The 19434-nt window shown below is 37.5% G+C and overlaps 2 protein-coding genes across 4 annotated transcripts; both read left to right on the top strand.

Annotated features, from left to right (window-relative positions):
* The first annotated feature begins 4354 nt into the window (after positions 1-4354).
* Positions 4355-7556, top strand: LOC104441039 (probable polyol transporter 4). Of its 3 annotated transcripts, XM_010054042.3 has the most exons (3): positions 4355-4914; positions 5533-6717; positions 6828-7556. In XM_010054042.3, the coding sequence occupies exons 1-3, from the start codon at positions 4698-4700 to the stop codon at positions 6830-6832; spliced, it is 1407 nt and encodes a 468-aa protein (XP_010052344.1). In that variant the 5' UTR covers positions 4355-4697; the 3' UTR covers positions 6833-7556. The 3 variants fall into 3 exon arrangements, with proteins under 3 accessions (XP_010052344.1, XP_010052343.1, XP_018727406.1); XM_010054041.3 differs by having other exon boundaries at positions 4356-4914; positions 5533-7556; XM_018871861.2 differs by having other exon boundaries at positions 4728-4862; positions 5533-7556.
* A 5251-nt stretch (positions 7557-12807) lies between these two features.
* LOC104441038 (epoxide hydrolase A) lies at positions 12808-15755 on the top strand. The gene is made up of 5 exons (XM_010054040.3): positions 12808-13092; positions 13514-13728; positions 14007-14177; positions 14265-14500; positions 14994-15755. Exons 1-5 carry the CDS (start codon positions 13023-13025, stop codon positions 15238-15240), a joined length of 939 nt encoding a protein of 312 aa, XP_010052342.2. The 5' UTR covers positions 12808-13022; the 3' UTR covers positions 15241-15755.
* Positions 15756-19434: the final 3679 nt, after the last annotated feature.

Below are 19434 nucleotides of genomic sequence, written 5' to 3'. Positions count from 1 at the left end.
CCATCTAGGCCTAATGGCAACACTCCACCTAATGGTATTGTAGAAGACTAAGTTAGTAGTCAGTTTTTAGGGGTACCAATTTTGGTAGAATTTCATTAGAGGAGATCAGGATACCCCGAATTTAATATGTTATGTGGAACCATACGTGTGGAACTTGGCCCAAGTAGATGGGCTCATAAGATAAATAAGACATGTACGTAAAAATATAAGTAGTTGCCATGTATATGTAATATATGGTTGTATGAGTGTTTCCTACCGATTTGTTGCTGTTACAATGTTGTGATTGGGTAGTGATCGCTTTCGCATGCAAATAACTTGAAGATTAACCAAAAGAAAGAAGAATGGGTCATGTGCGGTGAGAGAAATTTTTTTGCGACATCCCAGGTCACCAACCCATTCTTCTTTCTTGTTTGTTAATCTTCAAGTTATTCGTATGCGGAGGTGATCACTACTCGATCACAACATCACAATAGCAACAAATTGGTAGGAAAACACATACAATCATATATTACATATACATGGAAACTACTTGTAATCTTACATACATGTCTTATTTATCTTACGAAAATATCTACTTGGGCCAAGTACCACACATAAGGTTCCATGTAACATACTAACTTTGATCCATGATCGATTATTGATTATCATGTAATCGTGTGGGATCGATCGATCCATCCCAACTCACAATTGCATTGGATCAATTTATGGTTTTCCATGACTGGCATAACGACTGGGCTGAATTCCCTGTGACCGATGCAATCATGAGGTAGGATCGAATCATGACCGTCCGCCAATCCATTATGATACGTGATTGTCCCACACCCCAATCCTTAGAGTCAAATAACCATCCCACGGTCGAACACTCCATATCAAGACCCTTGGTTGCTGAGTCCCGATCGGACTAATTGGCTTATGACAGACCCTTAGGCCCGGCTCATGGCCTATTCTCGCCATTGGCCTACTAGTCAGGTCCAAAATAAGAGTCGAAATCAAGAATGTTATAGAAACAATAAGGGATAGTTACACAAATGGCCCCTGAACCTTAGTCTAATATATAATGCCATACCTAAAATTTTAATTTATTTAATGTGGTCTTTGAACGTTTTAGCAAATGTTCAATCTAGTCTTTAGATTATATGAAAATATCCAATGTTATTACTCCATTAATTCAAGTTTATGGAATAACATTTTCATGTAATCAAGGATTATATTGGAAATTTACTAAAAATTTGGGGATCATGTTGAATAAATTAAAAACTTAGAGATGATATTGCACATTGAGTTAAAGTTAATAAATTATATTGAATAAATTTAAAATCATATATTAGATTAAGGTTCATGATCATTTATGTCATTTTCTCAAATGGTAATGGAAATCATTTGAATCGGACCAATTTGGGTCATGGGGAAAACAACAAATGGAGCCATATGTATCGAACTTTGGTACTTCGTTCCAAATAAAGTTGTAATTTCCGATAAAAGTTAGTAGCCACAATAATGTATATTAGTAATATATCTAATTAGTTGGTAAACTTGGAAATAAAAGAAAGGTTAGTACTTTACTAAACTGGCTAAGATAAAAAAAAAAAGTTGGTAAATAGTGCAAATCATTTGAAATTCTAATGTGACTATGTTGCTATGTTAGTCAAATCACAGAGGGTAAATTCGACAATAAGTTAGAAACTTCAAAGGAATTGATAAGCTAGAAGAATAACTGTCATTAGATCATTCAAACAATTAGTAAATTTTAAAAAATGTTAGTAATTATCAAAACCCAACCAAGATAAAAAGTTGGTAGCTTAATTTGAAAAATGTGGTGCTTCATGAAATTAAGGTTAATAATTTCCATTAAAAGTTGGTAACATCTAAGGAATTATGATTCCACGCATCTACTCTAAAAAAGTCTGCTTTATTGTTAATGTTGGAAAAATTCATTACGATATTTTGAAGATGACAAAATAATCAAAAGCTACTAATATGTTTAATATTTGAGTAAATTAGGCGAAAGGCGCACAAACTATTATGTAAATGATATCTTTACAATACATCTAAAGGTTATAAGTATAAGGCATTCGGTGTAGCGGAATAGAAGCCTACAACGAGAGTTTGGTAAAGCTTGAAGAATCATCGATAGATTAATATTTCGGTAGACCCATGATGACCAATATGCTCGGTAATTTTGCATAAAATTAACAGTTACAAATCAGAAGCCGATTATTTAAGTTAATGAGCCCATTTAAACACCAGACAGAAATCCGTTGCATTATTTAGTACATTCGTTTGGTGCTTTTGAGTATTACTATTTCTAACGTTATTCTTTGGCGTCCGTTCTCACCGACACACTTTGAACGGAAGGGACGCTAGCGGGTCCACACATTGCGGAGCCGTCAACATTTATGATTGTTTCGCATTTGGACAGCTACGAGGTCAGGTCACGACAACGGTGACATTATTCTCCCTGGCAGCCGCGGTAGAGCAGTCCCCACCAACTCAGACTTTACAAGCACGTTTTGAATTCAAGTTAACGCCTTTTGCAATCAAGCCCTTGCGATCAAGTCTTCATCCTCCAATAAGGGTAATATTGAAAAAAGTATAAAACAAAGAGTCTTAAATCCATTATTCTGATACAAATTTAGTTCTAAATTTTTTAATTGGGTCAGTTTAATCTTAAACAATTTTATATTGAAATCAATTCAGCCTATTCGATCAATTTAGACAAAAATTACGACGTGGACCGGGATGTCTTTGACGCAACCTGCTAATGTTGATATTTTTAATAATATTTCAATAATTTTGTTGAGTTTATTAATTTTTAAGTAATTTTTTGAATTTTTATTCTTTTCTTTTTCTTTTTCCGGTGGCCATTGTTGGCCATCGACCATAGCCATGGTCGGTGAGGATTGGCCTCGCCTGGACAACTAGCGCTCACTTTCAACCCAACGAGGCCGACCCTCCCATGTGGCTAGTGTCCTCACCAGGCATCGGCAAAAGGAAATCATAGAGAAAAGGGAGAAGAAAAATAAAAATAAAAATATTTAAAAATATAATAATTCCAAAAATATTAAAAATATGATACATTAACAATGACCGGTCAGCCCGTGTTCACGTTAGCAATTTCCAACCTAATTTGGCAAGATAGATTGAATTGTTACAAAGTGAAAAAGTTTAGAATTAAATTGATTATAGGACTAAATTGGTACAAATATAATAGATTTATGACTTTTCTAGTATTTTTTCCGAGTAATATTTGTTTGATGAGATGGCACGAGCCATCTTCCTACTTTCACTCAACTGGACGTCACAAGCCCATTTCGAAGTCAAGTTAATGCACTTTTCAATTTAGTCCTTATGATCAAATTTTTTAGTCCTTATGATCAGATTTTCGTCCTCTGATAAAGTAATATTTACTTGGTGAAATATCACGAGCAATCTTCCTACCTTTACTCAAAATTCAAAACCACCCGTTTTTTTGTCAAAATGAATAAAAAAGCATCGTCATAAGTTCTTTGATTAAATTTGATTGCCAAATTGCTAAGTTAGATGGTCGAAAAGTTATTGCTACCACGGTTGTCTTGCCCACTCAACAGTTATCATAACCATCATGTCCACTATGATCGCCATGATGGTGGTCGTCATGCCTATCTTATGAGGTCATTGCGTAGATCAAGAACAGACCTCAATCTTGATTCTCATCTCCGAGATGGCCACCGCGACCGGCGGTCTCAATTCTGCACTAAGGCGTAGAAAATAGTGGAGGGGAAAAGTGTCTCAAAACCAACACGACGGTAATCTGGCATGCTTTCAACAGGCAGCTTTAGTTAGAGAAAGATATCAAATTTGGAAAAAAAAAAAATAGAAGTGGAGAAAGTGCAATACAAGTTCGGCAAAAATTAGGTCATCATATAAATAAATAAAAAAACACGTAAGATTATCAAATGGTGTCAAATCTATGTCAATAAAGTCCATCATTGGAACATGTGAACAGTGGCACTTTCTAAAAAGCACTAGACCATCCATAAATCAGGAATAAATAATTAGATGGACAATTTTGAATTTCGAGCGAAAATATAGAGATCATTATTGTCATTCCACTTATTTATTTTTTCCCATGAAAGGAGGATTTCTTTTGATCAGAAAAAGGGAAATCAAAATCTTCACTAAGCAATGTTATTACGAACCGCCCTCGTCGTGATTTCATCATTCTCAAATATATTGATCGCAATTTGTACAAAGCATCATACCGCAATAAAAAAATATAATCATTAATTTGAGAATTTTTGCACGTACGCAATACGACATCTCGTACGAAATAGACATCCGGATATGACGCGGAATGCATGAACGGAGCGGCGTCAAATCTTTTGAACGAGGCTGTCCTGACGACGCTCTTCTCTCTCTCTCTCTCCTCGGTCTGAATCTGAATCTGAACTTTGCGTGCCAAATATCTGTCTCCCTTCCTCTTCCGGACAATGGGGAGGAGAGAAAGGCACGACCCAGAAGAGCAAAATCAATAGAGGAACGATCTTTGAAGGAGACTCTCTCTCTCTCTCCTCGGTCTGAATCTGAATCTGAGCTTTGCGTGCCAAATATCTGTCTCCCTCCCTCTTCCGGACATTGGGGAGGAGAGAGAGGCACGACCCAGAAGAATAAAATCAATAAAGGAACGATCTTTGAAGGGGAGAGAGAGGGAGGAGGAGATGGGGGTCGAGGTTGGTGAGGAGGAAGATGGGGGCCTCATTTTGAAGGGTAAGAGAAACAGGTACGAGAGAATGGACTCCGGTTTCGCGGCAGAGGAGGAAGACGACGCCGACGTCGGGTCCCGTCGCCAAGGAGAGATCAAGAATTCCAATACCCAGAAATTCGTAATCGCCTGTGCACTCTTCGCCTCTCTCAATTCTGTGCTTCTGGGTTATGGTGCGTGCGTTATTTGCGTCTCCTCTCTCTCTCTCTCTCTCTCTCTATTTAAATTGTTCTGTTCTTTCTCGCTCTAAGTTATTTGTTTGAATATAATATAGGAAGATGATTGGATAAAATATCTTTTCTTTTTGTCCTTTCGTGTAGTTATAAGTGGGTTCTCCTTGGTTTCTCTCTTTGTTTGGCAGGTTTCTGTATGAATGGCCTTATTAGTTTTCCATATAGCGAAGCAGGACAGTTAAATTCGAGATTAGTAAGGTTTAGAAATTCTTTAGATTCTTGGCATTCTGGGGAACAATCGTATCTTTGGTGGTTGATAGGCAGAGTCAAGGGAATGAACTGTTTAAGATGGGGTCTGACTGGTTTAACGAGCAATGAAAGTTAGAGACATAAAAGAGGCTTTTGCTCCATTACATGTTTTCTTAGTTTAGTGGGTTTTGGGCTTAATGGGTGGGTGTTTTAGTCTGTGGGTTCCTTGTCGAAGATCGGAAAATGACTGCTTTCTTTGTTCTTGTTTTATTTCGTTTAAGTTGATTCTAGATTGGAAAAGATTTATTATCTTGCGATGCATTGCTTTTCTTAATTCCTGCTTTTATGTTTTTCACTCATCATCTGCAGATGTGGGTGTGATGAGTGGTGCAATTCTATTCATGAAGGAAGATCTGAATCTAACAGAAGTGCAGCTAGAAGTCCTTGTCGGGATTCTAAGCATTATTTCTCTCCTGGGTAGTTTAGCTGGCGGGAAAACATCGGATGCCATTGGCAGAAAATGGACCATCGCCTTAGCCGCCGTCATCTTCCAATCGGGCGCCGCGATAATGTCGCTCGCTTCCTCTTTCACTGTTTTAATGATAGGAAGACTGTTGGCCGGAATTGGGATCGGCTTCGGGGTCATGATTGCTCCCGTTTATATTGCGGAGATATCGCCCACCATCACCAGGGGACGCTTGACCTCTTTCCCTGAGATATGCGTTAATCTTGGGATTCTTCTGGGTTACATATCGAACTACGCCTTTTCAGGGTTGCCTGTGCATATAAGCTGGAGGGTCATGCTTGGAGTCGGAATCCTTCCCTCAGTATTCATTGGTTTTGCCCTCTTTGTGATCCCTGAGTCTCCAAGGTGGTTGGTGATGCGGAACAGGATCGATGAAGCGAGGCTCGTGCTAGCTAAAACGAATGAGAGTGAAAGGGAAGTGGAAATGAGGTTATCGGAAATCCAACAAGCTGCCAGGTTTGCTAATGTTGAGACGTATGATTCCAAAGCCATTTGGCGCGAATTGTTAAACCCTACACCTGGAGTTAGACGGATGCTCATCACTGGGTGTGGCATACAATGCTTCCAACAGATCACGGGAATTGATGCAACTGTCTATTACAGCCCCACGATTTTCAAAGAAGCCGGGATAAAGGAAAAGACTCAGCTTTTGGCTGCCACTGTTGCTGTTGGCTTCACGAAAACAATGTTAATCTTGATAGCTATATTCCTTATTGATAAAGTGGGGAGGAAGCCTTTGCTATATGTGAGCACGATTGGAATGACCGTGTGCCTGCTCGGATTGAGTGTCACTCTAGCTTTCATGGGTAATGGAAAAGTCGGAATTTTGTTAGCAATCTTATGGGTTTGTGGCAACGTGGCTTTCTTTTCAGTTGGAATTGGGCCTGTTTGTTGGGTTGTGTCCTCTGAAATTTTCCCCCTAAGACTTCGAGCTCAAGCATCGGCTCTTGGAGCAGTGGGAAGTAGGGTCAGTAGTGGCGTTGTTACTATGTCTTTCCTCTCAGTTACTCGGATGATTACGGTTGGAGGTACCTTTTTTCTCTTTGCAATTATTTCTGCACTGTCTGTCATTTTTGTGCATAAATGTGTCCCGGAAACGAAAGGAAAATCTTTGGAGCAAATTGAGATGCTCTTTCAGGATGAAAAGGAATGGCAAGGAGGAGAGGTGGAACTAGGAGATGCTGAGCGTTTGGTTCCGAAATAATGATTTGTTTTACAGTCGATTGGCTGTCTAATAATATACATAGGTCATGGCAAAGGCAATGCGCATTTTAGCTTGTCCAGGACTTCAGAAATTTATGGGAGCTCATTTCTGTCGCCGACCTGCCTCCAATTATAGCCTATTCTCTGGGGAATCTCTTTGCGTCGAGGAGAAAAATATTCTGAAGTGAGTGAACGGGACAAGAAGGTTCCATCATTGCAGTTATCGACTTAGGCAGGTCATAGCTAGTTTGTACACCGTCTTATTCTTATTTTTGTGCGTCATCGAGATATTTGAAGATATAGTTCATTCATGAGGACCGATTCCAAAGAACATCTTACAGGTAATTTTTTTTTACCTTCTGATCCATCTCTACGTCCCGAGATATTATCAGCGGCATGGTGAGATCTCGGGCTCATTCCATGAGAGACTTGGAAGCCAAGAGTAGACGTGTTCTTTGATGTTCACCCGTCACAAGTTCAAAGTGTTTTATACTGCTCAAATTGCCGGAAGATAACCTGCTCTAATGTTGTGTATTGAAAGGATAACTGTTTTAGATTATGGTAGAGGTTGATCGACTGTGGCCTGTCAATTATTCATTGTAATTGAGTTTATGTGCTCTTTAATCTGGTATTACATGAGATCGTCTTAGGTTTATTCTGATTTCGCAGCCAAAAGATGTCGTAGCATCCCATTTTTTTGATTTCTTGTCTGGAAAAAAACCCTTCTCACCAGAAATTGTCCAGTGTCTGTGACAATGCACCAGAAAAAGAAGAAGAAGATTTAACTGGCAAAATGGAGCAATCTTTTATGTAAATCAAGGTCATATAAAGTGGAATAGTATATCCTCCAGAAAATGGTTGACACTTTCACATTCGAATGATAGATTCTAATTTCCATTGGATTCCTGGTCCACTTGAGCTGTGAAGATGACCTATCGATCTTGCACCGAAGAAACATGCCTCTATGCTTGCTTTGTGTTGCATGCTTGTGGTTCATCCTGAGCCCTCGGGCTTTGGTGGCGTGTCGCTTGCATGAAAATATGCCGCACATGTTTACGATGATTTACAAGAGATGGTCATCACATTAGTCACAACATATGCACGACTGCATCGTCAGCGGTGCTTAAAATGCTGAAAACTAGCGGAGATGGTGAGCTATCACCAGAATTCATCTGCAAGAAAAGGATTAGGTAGGCTTCTTGCTGTCTTCGGAAGATTGGTTCTCTCTTGGTGTGGTTGATGAACCTGAGGATCCGTCAAAGAAAAGCATCACTTGAAGGGACGAATGATCGAACTATACGGGAACTCAGCTCGGTATGAAATTGATCTGCAGTTCGTGCGTGAAACTGGTGACTTAAATAAGCAGCTTCCTTTCAGCCCAAAGGAAAAAAAAAAACTAAGCAGTTTCCGGCCTTACGTAGGGTTAAAAATGGAACCCAATTATGGTCCATAACTTTCAAATTGTTAACAAAAACATATTACTAGCAACTAGCTGCCACGGGTGAGGTGTGGACCAATGTATTTTGGGTGATAATGGAATGTAGAAGGATGGATGAAGGATAGATTATGATCACCACCAAGCTTTAAAAGGTGCGCCACCAACCTAGGATAAAGATTATGATTGACAAAGTTCATCATCAAAGACTCAGAGGATGAACTATCTACCAAGGGTAAAGGACTTTAGGATATGAGAAGTTTACCATCAAGACGTAAAGGAAGACCAAGAGCCTAAGTAAAGGCTTCTCAGTTTACAACCAAAGAGTATTTACTGTGAGATAGATATTCACTCACAGAGAGGAAAATCTCATACATTCTTAATATACAAGCCTTGTCTACAGATGAAATTACACTTCTACTTATAGAGAAACTAAAGCATAACAAATAGTCAAACATTTAAAGACACGGAACTGCCTAAATATTAAAGACATAGGAACTAAAAACTCAGTAAAGGCCGAGGAACTAAAAAATGCATTAAAACACATAAGAACTTGAACTTTGACTTTTCCAAATTCGTGCACTGGTCTTGAAAGTCGAATCGTCATTGTAGAAGATAATCAAACAACAATAGAAAGAAATCAGTTAGAATAGCCTCCGGTTGCTAGGTCATCAATTAAGAGCCTTGTAATAGACATCAAACTTGTAAATGAACATCTAGATAACCAATCAATAACAATGAAATCGATAACTTATCCACTAAATCGATAGCTAGTCCATAGAATAGGCATCTTCACCTTGAATCCATCGAGTTAAAGTATAGCCAAAATCGGTCTTAAATTATAGTAATAAGGATTGGGTTGGTCTGATCAATGAAACATGGGTGGAGCTTGAGAGTTGAGCCCATGCTCCCGCATCACTTGCTAAAATATTTGAGCCTTACTAGTTTTTCAACGAGTTTTAACAAGTATCAATATTTACTTAAAAAATTAGCAACTGTTTAATGATTGCCCAACTTGTGTTATTATGACTTACCAACAATTGTTCATGTCACCTACATGTAGGCAGCCACGTTGGTATTTATTCTTTCCTGCTTCGATGCGGTCAAGAGTTCGAATCCCTACGTTGCTATAATGATTTAAGTGGGGGGCCCTAACGGTGGGTTGCTGACTCAACTTCGCCCAAGATATAGTTGTCCAAATAGCTTTGGCGAGATCCGCCGGTGCCACCGGGCATCGAAGAGTCGTGTGACCCTGACTAGTGCAAGCGAAAGGAGACTCAAGCGGATCCTCGGTTACCAAAAAAAAAAAAAAAAAAAACAATTGTTCTTGTCTTTTACCAATTCATTTGATGTTTATTTTTTGGAAATCACCAACCTCAATATACTGAAGTATCAACAATTGCTACATTAAGATACGAATAAGTTTTGGTTACCTTAACATATGTTTGCTTTACATGATTTTACCATGCTCAACCCATTATCTTTCTCAATGGCTAAACAAGAAAAACTCACCTTCCTCTCTCTCTCTCTCTTTATGTATTCCGTTAAAAAAATACATGAAACACCCTCACATTAATAATCTACCAAGATTTATTATTGTGGCTTACCAATGCCGTTGAAGTAACTACTTTATATTTTAAATTACCAGCTTTAATTTGATTGATGTAATAACGTTCGTTCCATAATCACTTATAATTTTTCATTTGTTGGGTTTAGAAAGTATGAGCATTTCTTGGAAGCCGCGAATTTGCCTTGTTGCCAGGGAGCGAGAACTAGGGTTTTCTAAATCTTGACTGAGCGAAAATGACGAGAGGTTCGTTCTCGAGCTTTAGTTTATAAGAAAATTCAAGTTTGCCCCAAGTGGCCACTCCTTTTATATTATAATATCTTTGCCATGTTGTATTTTTGGCTTTGCGGGGATTTGCCATGCTTAAATCACCTTTTTTTCTTGATGTTAGAAATAAATTAAAAAACAAATTTAGCATTTGAAGTCTTAAAACTTGTTATAAAAGTGTAATTGAATCATAAAACTTGCAAAAAGTGGAATCAAGTACTAAAATTTGTCAAATTAGTACAATTGAGTTTTTTGGGTAATCTATCTAACTTGGCTAATGAGAAATATTGACATAGCTTTTTTTTTTTTATAAATATTTTCTCTCTCTTACATGACAATGACATGGCTAAAACACAAAATGTAAAGATAAAATGATATCGTTTTGATTTAAATATGATTTTTAATAAAAATTTGTTTATCAAATTTAAAAAATAAGCTAATTCTTTTGCTTTAAAAAAGTAGAGTTAGAACCAGCCAGCAAGCCCTCGCATACGGTTGGTGTGGGTGGGTCACCGGGACTTGGAGATTTCCCACCATCACTTGGTGAGGCGGCAACGATGAGGGCAACCTTGGCCACCTAGTTTTAACTAGGGTGAGTAATTCTAGGTTTCATACAAGTTTCGTCTGAAATTTGGAACCTACTTATTGGAACACGTTCATCATTTTTTGAAACCTAACACCTGCCTTACATACCCTAGAACTTGGAACCTACACTGTCATAGGTTCTAGAGTTTGTTCTAGGGTCTATTTAGGTTTCACATATATTATTAATTAAACGATTACGATAAATTAAATCTTTAATTACTATCACTTGTTACTACAATTCACTAACTACAAAAACACACGGAAAATATGAACATTAAATAAGTAAATTCTCAATTATAAAATGGAAACTCAAACTAATGCTTCCAGATTATATGATCGTTATCGAATGGTGTGAAATATCATAAGATTGCAAGAAAACATGAATCAAGAAAGATATTAGAACTTGTTCCAAGTTTCAAGTTATATGTTCTAGGTTTCAAGTTCCAAGTCCTTCAACTAAGAACTTGGAACTTACCCATCAAAGTAGGTTTGTTATTTCTTGGAACTCATTACTCACTCTACATAACTTAGAACCTGAAACCTATAGGTTCTCACCAATTTGGTTCTTAGATTTTAGATTTTACCCTAGAACTATCCTCACCCTAGTTCAACCTGCCCTCATTGCCTAGTTCTAACCTTTTCTTTTTTTTTTAATTTTTTTTGTTTAACTTAAATAAAATTTTATTAAAAATCATGTTTGGACCAAAAAAGACATCATTTAATCCATGTCAGCACCACATATTATAGAGAAAATAATAATAAAAAAGTAATGTTGGCATTTTCCATCTAGGATTGATTTAATTGTACAAATTTGACAAATTTTAGTATTTGATTACACTTTTTACTAGTTTTTATGACTCCATTATACATTTGCGACAATTGTTAGAACTTTTGGTACATGTATCCCATAAAAAACTTGTTAATCCTAGGAATCAGTGCATTGCCCCAACCATTCAAATTGCTGGATGTACCTGATTTTCAATCAGCCTTCTATTTTCCGTTCATTTTGTTAGTATATGGAGAAACAATTGTTCTTTGAGTGAATAGATTTATGTGCATACAAATGTAATGCAAATTGTTGAATACTCCATTTGTATTCAATGGTATTTTCATTCCAATTTGCTTATGTTTGTAGTAATGATTGAGAGAGATAGAGAAAGAGAGATTGTGAGGGAGCAAACAGAGTAATAAAAAAAGGGTTAATATCCTAAAAAATCATAAACTGACACACCTGTGATGAATTTAATCTAAATTAATTTTTGATCACCAAAAACTCCTAACTAGTACATATTTGACAGATGTATTTGAAGTTGATATATTTGAGATAAATTTATCTTTTGTTAATTTTCGTTAAATTTTATTGTCAAATTGCTAAGTTTGATGACATATGATAGTTAATTGGTGTATTGGTTTAGAATTTTACTCTCTATTTATCATATTTGTATAATTTTTGTAGGTTTTTTTATGGTATTAATCTAGTTTAATGGATAATATATTTGTCATAAATTTACCAATTTAAGATTTTTGACAGTCAACAAATTAGTTTAAGCAAAATTAATACAAGTATATCAGTTTTGGATTTTTTATGGTTACTTGAGATAAATTTGTCACATATATACTAGTATGAAATTTCTCATGATTAAAATTTGGGGTAAATTTATCATGTACCTATTTGAAGTTTTTCAGGGATAATAACCCATAAAAAAAATGGAATATTATCAATAAAGATCAAATAAAATAAATTTGGAACTCTCGTATTAATCTCGCTTGACTTCTAAACTTTTCAATAGTTTAATATAACAACAAACTTTGTGTGAAGATGAAATCAAGTCCTCCCAATGTGGTGTTGTCTAAAATTATTAACTAATGGTCCAATTATTATTAGGTACTGTACGGGTCATAACTAGTGATCTTGCTGAACAACTTCATATAAAAAGACTTCCCTTTTTTTAATTCTTATTTTATATTTTTCTTCACTTTTCTTATCTTCTTTTTTGCTTGGCCTTCTTTCCATCCCGATCAACTTCAACCCACCGTTCACCATCTTCAATTACGCCGGGATGTCGCGTTGCTGGATGCAAAAGGAGGACAACGCCTCAAACACGGCTTTCCAGTTCGCATTTTAGCATAAAAAAAAATAAAATTTGACTTTCTAACATGGAAGAACCAAAAAGAGCAACTTCGAATATGCTGATCTGCCTGAAGCCGAAACTGTAGAACTCCAACTTTCCCTCTCTCTCTCTCTCTCTCTGTGCCCAAAAGGATCGAAATTTTAGATGGATCAAATTCAACACAAATTCATTGAAGTCAAAGGCCTCAAGCTCCACGTTGCTGAGATCGGCTCTGGTAAGTTCACTCTGCTGAAACTTCCATCGTCTCACTCATACACCGCACGCCCGTTGAAGTTGATTTTTTAAGCATAATCAACCATACGTGTTGAAGAGTTTTGAAATGTTTTAGTGTATCAAAAATTAAGCCATCCTATGTTAATCTTGGCCGTTCTTTTATGGGCTGACCATAAATTTTAGTTGTTCCAACTACAGTGCTTGATTACTGGATTTATGAGTGACTTCTTGAAATCTCCAAGACTATCAACCATAAGTGTTGGAGAGTTTTGCAACGTTTTAATGTCTCAAAAAACCAAGCCATCCTATGTTAATCTTAACCATTCTTTTATGGGTTGACCATAAATTTTAGTAGTTCCAACTACAGTGCCTGATTACTGGGTTTATGGGAGAGTTCTTGGCTTCGTGAATTGCGTTTTCAGGTCCCAATGTAGTCCTGTTCTTGCATGGATTTCCGGAGATATGGTACTCGTGGCGGCACCAGATGGTGGCCGTGGCGGAAGCTGCGTTTCGTGCGCTAGCACCTGATTTCAGAGGCTACGGGTTGTCTGATCAGCCACTTGAACCTGAAAAGGCCTCCTTTAGTGACCTTATTAAGGATCTTGGTGCATTGCTTGATGCACTAGGCGTTGATAAGGTGATGATTCTATGATTTTCCCAATTTTCTATGCTATGTGTAGTTGCTGAGGAAATGGAGATGAATCAGAAGGGATGGAGAGATTAGATTGCAGTTCATATGCGAAAATTTCTTTCATCTGTTTGTTTGGTGATGTTGATGCGGTGGACAGAATAACACGCTGAATACTGGTCATATTAAGTTTTGCGGCTATAATTGTACCTGTGAACAAGGAGTTCTGTAATAACGTACCAAGAGTGAAGCCTTCTTTTGAGAAAGTTTGGGCATTGTCAATGCAGGTGTTTCTTGTAGGTAAAGACTTTGGAGCTGTTCCTGCTTACTTGTTTTCCCTCCTCCACCAAGAGAGGGTTCGAGGAGTCGTGAGCCTAGGAATTCCGCACACCGCTCTCCCAGTTATCCCCTCATATCATGAGCATCTCCCTGAAGGCTTTTACGTGTCAAGATGGCAGGTATGCCACCTCTGTAACTCAAGACTGTTAATGGGAAAGTGATAATCGTTTGCTTTCGATTTGATGTCTTTGAACTTTCTACTTTAGGAACCTGGACGTGCAGAAGCTGATTTTGGGCGCCTCGATGCTAAGACAGTTGTGCGTAATATCTACATACTCTTTTCGAGAAGTGAGATACCAATTGCCGCAGAGAACCAAGAGATTATGGATATAGTCGATCCATCTACCCCTCTTCCCCCTTGGTTTACAGAAGAAGATCTTGAAGAGTACAGTTCTCTATACCAGAAGTCAGGTTTTCGCACTGCATTGAAAATTCCTTATAGGTAATGGTCTCATGCTCAATGCTTAGTATTGTAGACTGCCTGCCAATGAACCTCATGCTGCTGCAATTACAGGATTACAGCTCCATTTTTTTATCATGATCCCTTTGATCCCTAGAAACTTATCCTAATAAAGATCAGATAGCTGATCTCAAATACTGCCCATAGCTCATGTGATAAGTTCAGCCTCACTTGTTTTCTGTTCTGTGATTGTCTACGTTTGAACCTCTTTTTCTGCTGAGATGGAAAAGATGATGCTATTGTGATAGGGTAGGAGTAAAAGTGCACTGTTAACATACTGAGACTCTCCAACTTTTCACATTGAGTTGAATCCGGATCTCTGTTCATTGCTCCTTTAGAATAAAGGAGGCAACAGTAATTGATCTCTGGACGGAGATTGCCTGGGTGAATAAGCTATTGTTGCTGTTTATATGGACTTCAGATAGCCCTGCATTCTACAAGTGAATTATGTTTAACAATCTGGCTGGTATTGCAGGTCGTTTAAGGAGGACCATGGAATAACGGATTATATCATTAAAGTCCCAACACTCTTGGTCATGGGAGAGAAGGATTATGTGTTCAAATTTGCAGGCATGGAAGAGTACATCAGGAGCGGAAAGGTCAGAGAATTTGTTCCCCAGCTGGAGATTGTATTTTCGCCAGAGGGAACGCATTTTATCCAGGAGCAATCACCGGGTGAGGTGAATCGGCTCCTTCTTGATTTCCTTAAGAGGCATATTTGATAAACACTAACAGAAGGCAATAGGTTGTCAACATTCACCATTAAAAAGAGATGTTTGTGAACCAAATTCTCTGCATATTGCATATTTCTAAGCAAGAGATCTTTTTGTTTGCACAAAATACTTCTCAATAATCATGGATTCCATCAATATTCACTTTTTTGCGTCACTCAAGTGAATCATTTGCCACTACAAAGAAGCTGCGTGTGTTGATGTGAAGAAAACTCTGGGAAAACAGATCTGCAGGATGTGTATTTGGGGCAGAGGAATAAATGAGTGCTGGTGCAGAAATCTCACTTACAGAGCTTTTCTGCTTAAGATGGCAAGTAAAAGATGGACGTCATGTGGTAACGATCTTATGAACTGCTGGGATAGTTTCTGCAACCACTTTTCTGTTTGCCAACAAAGAGAAACTATCCAGGGGGTTTGAGATTCACTGTTGCAGTCTGCATCTTCAAATTTGCAGTTGTTAACTTGCTGAACAAGTTACTAAGGTGACTGTATCCTGTTGGACTCAACCTGCCTCAACAATCTTGCCAGCAAAATACGCCATTTCTTACCTTTGATCCTTTCTGCAGCATTTCAGATATAAATGAACTCCTGAGATGTGGACGAGTTGAAGAGTGAAACAAAATCATCCCAAAACAAGTATTTCCAAAACAATTCCTAGAAAGATCTGCGAGAACTGATGCTGTAATAAACCACTGCAATCAATCTCTTCTCTAGTTATAAACGTCTGAACCTCTGCTTCATTGGAACATCAATGCTATTTGCTCAGGTACACCAAATCAATGCCTCTACCAAATAATATAGACACTGGCCTTCAAAATGAATGATCATCTCACTCACCATCCATGAAGACCAATAGGGAAAAAATTATGCTCCTCTTCATCTAGGGGTTACGGAAATGATCATGACAGGAACTCAACTCATCTGACAGCTCGAGGCCGTGGACCATTTTTTTTAGGGGATTTGGGCATCACATGTTTTTTTTCCTCCCCTTTTTGGTCTGGAATATACTACTTTCGCTCCTTCATATAAAACCAGATCACAAGATAAACGGATCTCAGTACATCAAGGGTCTCACAAGGCAAAATCGAGGTAGCTCTTACCAATTTCACATATCCGTCTACGATCTTCCCATAGTAATCCCGGCATACACACGCTATAGCCCCAGCGGTGGAAGGCATCCCTCTTAACTCTCCTGAAATTTGGTAGAAACCAGGCACTGCTGTTTGCTTCCCGTTTAACCATATGTTTACTTTTTTCCGGGGAATTTTAAAAAAGCCCCATGAACTAGGGCCGTTCTTTCAAAAGAGTCTCTAAAGTGGTGTTTTGTTTCAAATAAGCTATGATGTGGCTGATTTAGGGTGAGTTTGGTAACCATTCTATTTCCAAGAACAATTTCTACTTAGAAATGATTCTTTTTTTTATTTTGTTCCCTGAACGAGTTGTTAAGCATTTGAAAACGTTTGGTAATTGTCCAAAAATTTATATTATGGGAATAGAAATGTGTTTGGTAAAATCTCAAATTCTTTTGTGAATTAGAATTTCTTCTAATTTTTAATACTTTTATTATAATTTTTTTTTTTTCCTTTTTCTTTTTCCATCTCTCTTCTTCTTCCTCATTGTTGGTCACCAACGACCTCGTTAGAGCCTCCCTAGGCTAAGGCAAGGATGACCTCACTTGGCCACCAACAAGACTGAACCTTGCCTAGCCGTTGCAAGGCCGACTTCGCCTCGGTCTAGTGAGGCCGAGTCTCGTGGCGGCTGGCGGTGAGGCCTAGCAAAGAGAAAGAAGAAGATAAAAGAAAAGAAAAGAGAAAAAAATTGGCTTTATTTTGAGATTGTTTTTGAGAATAAAGAAGTAACTTTTTTCTACTTTTTAATTATGTTCCAAATCTATTCTCAAGAATAAAAAAGTTATCAAATGGATTTATGTTCCTCTTTTATTCAAAAGAATAAAATAATAGAATCAGTTACTATTTAATTAGTTAACAAACAAGCCTTTAGTCTCAATTCACCCCTAGCTCACCGGCGGCCCATATCTTCCCCGGCTTGTGAGATGTTCATTTTAGGAGTCACTTTTCGCGCCAAAGCCAAGGGCATTTTCATCTTAAATTTTCTGAGCAAAAACTAAATCTCCCAATTTGGTTATGAAATCTCTCAAATTTGTGTAATTGAAACCCTAATTCCCAAATCCTTAAATTCCCAAATCCTTAAATTCCCAATTAAGAGTGCAGTTTCCTTCCTTTGTCTAGAGAGAAGGCGATTGTTGCTTATTAAAGCAACATGTTGACAGGGCACGGACAATGTCAAATACCATACCGATGGCAATGATGGTACGAGAATTTTTTTGAGGGTCGGGCTTTAGCTTATTTAGTAGGATTTGTTTTGTATTATGTCTCTTCTTGCGCGAATCAATACATGTGAGTTGTATTTTCTAATTGCATCCATGAGTACATTTTCTAATTGAATTTGCTGCCATTTTGGTTCCTGGGTGCCAACGGTAGTCCCTCTTTTGCAATTTTGTACTGTTTTTGTTTTTTTTTTCCAGTGTATATTTTGTCATGTATTGTATAGAAATATATTAACGTCATATTTGCTTCCGCTTTGCACCAGGTGAGGGATTTGAATATGCAAACTATTTCATGTTTGATAAGAGGGATGCTTAGGGTTGTAAAAAAATGTTGGTTTGCCCCTATTGATCTTCATGACTTACGCTGAAGAAATGTCAAAAATGAGAATGTCAATGATGATGGTTCAATGGAGAGAGATAGGGAGGTCGAAAACAACATTAAATGTGTAGAAATCTTATCTAATAATGGAGATTTCTTGAATATTAGAAGCCAAAATGAATATATACATCCTGAGTTCTATGTTGAAGTTGATAAGGAAAATCTTGGATGTGCTTTAGTAATGTTAAGGAGTTTAAAGAGGCCATTAGGAAATATGCCATTAAAAATGAGGACATGCAAGGGTCATTAAGAATGAACCAAATAAGTTGAGGGCAGTTTATTCTGAAGATTGTGAGTGACTCGTTTATGCTCCCAAAGTACAAAAAGAGCATACTTTACAAGTTAAAACTTTCAACCCTATACATTCATGTAATAGAGCTCTTTTTATATGTTCCTCAAGTAAACACTAAATGGTTAGCAAGCAAATATTGTGATAGATTAGGGAATAATCGTACACAGCCAAGTGCTTCAATGAAAAAAATATTGGAGTCTAAGATTGTTTTGAAACTACCGAGGACAATGGTCTACAAAGCTAGCGCTAGAGCAATGAGTATGATCACATGAGAGGAGGACCAATTTTGGATGCTTAGAAGTCATTCCCAAACACCTCTTGATACTTAGGAGCCGGTGTGTAATTAAGACAAAACAATGTCAAGTTTCAATTCAAATTTAAAGGAGTCCACATATGTCGGGATGCATTGAAGAGGCGTTTTCTAAAAGGATATAGGCATTTTATGGCGTTTGACAATTGCCATTTGTCATCAAGATACAAGAGTATATTGCAGCTACAAGCATAGATGACAAAATTCAAATGTTTCACTTTGTATGGGTAGTTGTGGGACAAAAAACATTTAGGACATGACACTGGTTTATTAATATGATTGTAGATGGCCTGGAGATTACAATACTAAAAATGCAAAGTAGTGGAATTTCTTGTATGACAAGCATAAGGGATTGGTGAAAACTTTAGCAAATCTAATACTTGTATCAAAACGTAGATTTTACTTGAGCCATACTCTAGGTTGCATTCCAAAGGAGTGGAACTTAAAAAGTTGGTTTAGAAGGTTGCCATGGCAGCTAGATATTAATCTTGAGTTGGTAGTGGAAGAGTTGAAGATAGTGATGAGAAAACTTTATGATCGGTTGTTTCACAAGCCTCCAGTGGAGTGCAATGGAGCAATCGCACTTATGAACGAGCTCAAAATGTGGGTTTTGCTTAAATAATTGATGTGAAAGCTTCAACAAAAGTATCATTATGACAAGGGTTAGGGGACAAGCCTATCATCACCACGCTTGAAGCTATACGAGCGCAGCTCATGGAGAGGATTCATAAGCCAAGGGATTGGAAGGCTAACTGAACAGGGATGATTTTGTCCTGGAATTCAAGAGATATTGGAGCTTAAAAAAAATCAGCACCATATATTCATAGCTGGAATTGGTGAGCAAGTTTCTAATCACT

Source organism: Eucalyptus grandis, chromosome 4 (genome assembly GCF_016545825.1).
Source record: "Eucalyptus grandis isolate ANBG69807.140 chromosome 4, ASM1654582v1, whole genome shotgun sequence".
Taxonomy (NCBI): Eukaryota; Viridiplantae; Streptophyta; class Magnoliopsida; order Myrtales; family Myrtaceae; genus Eucalyptus; species Eucalyptus grandis.
Note: the sequence above shows the minus strand (reverse complement) of the source record. Positions and strands in the feature narration are given on the sequence as shown.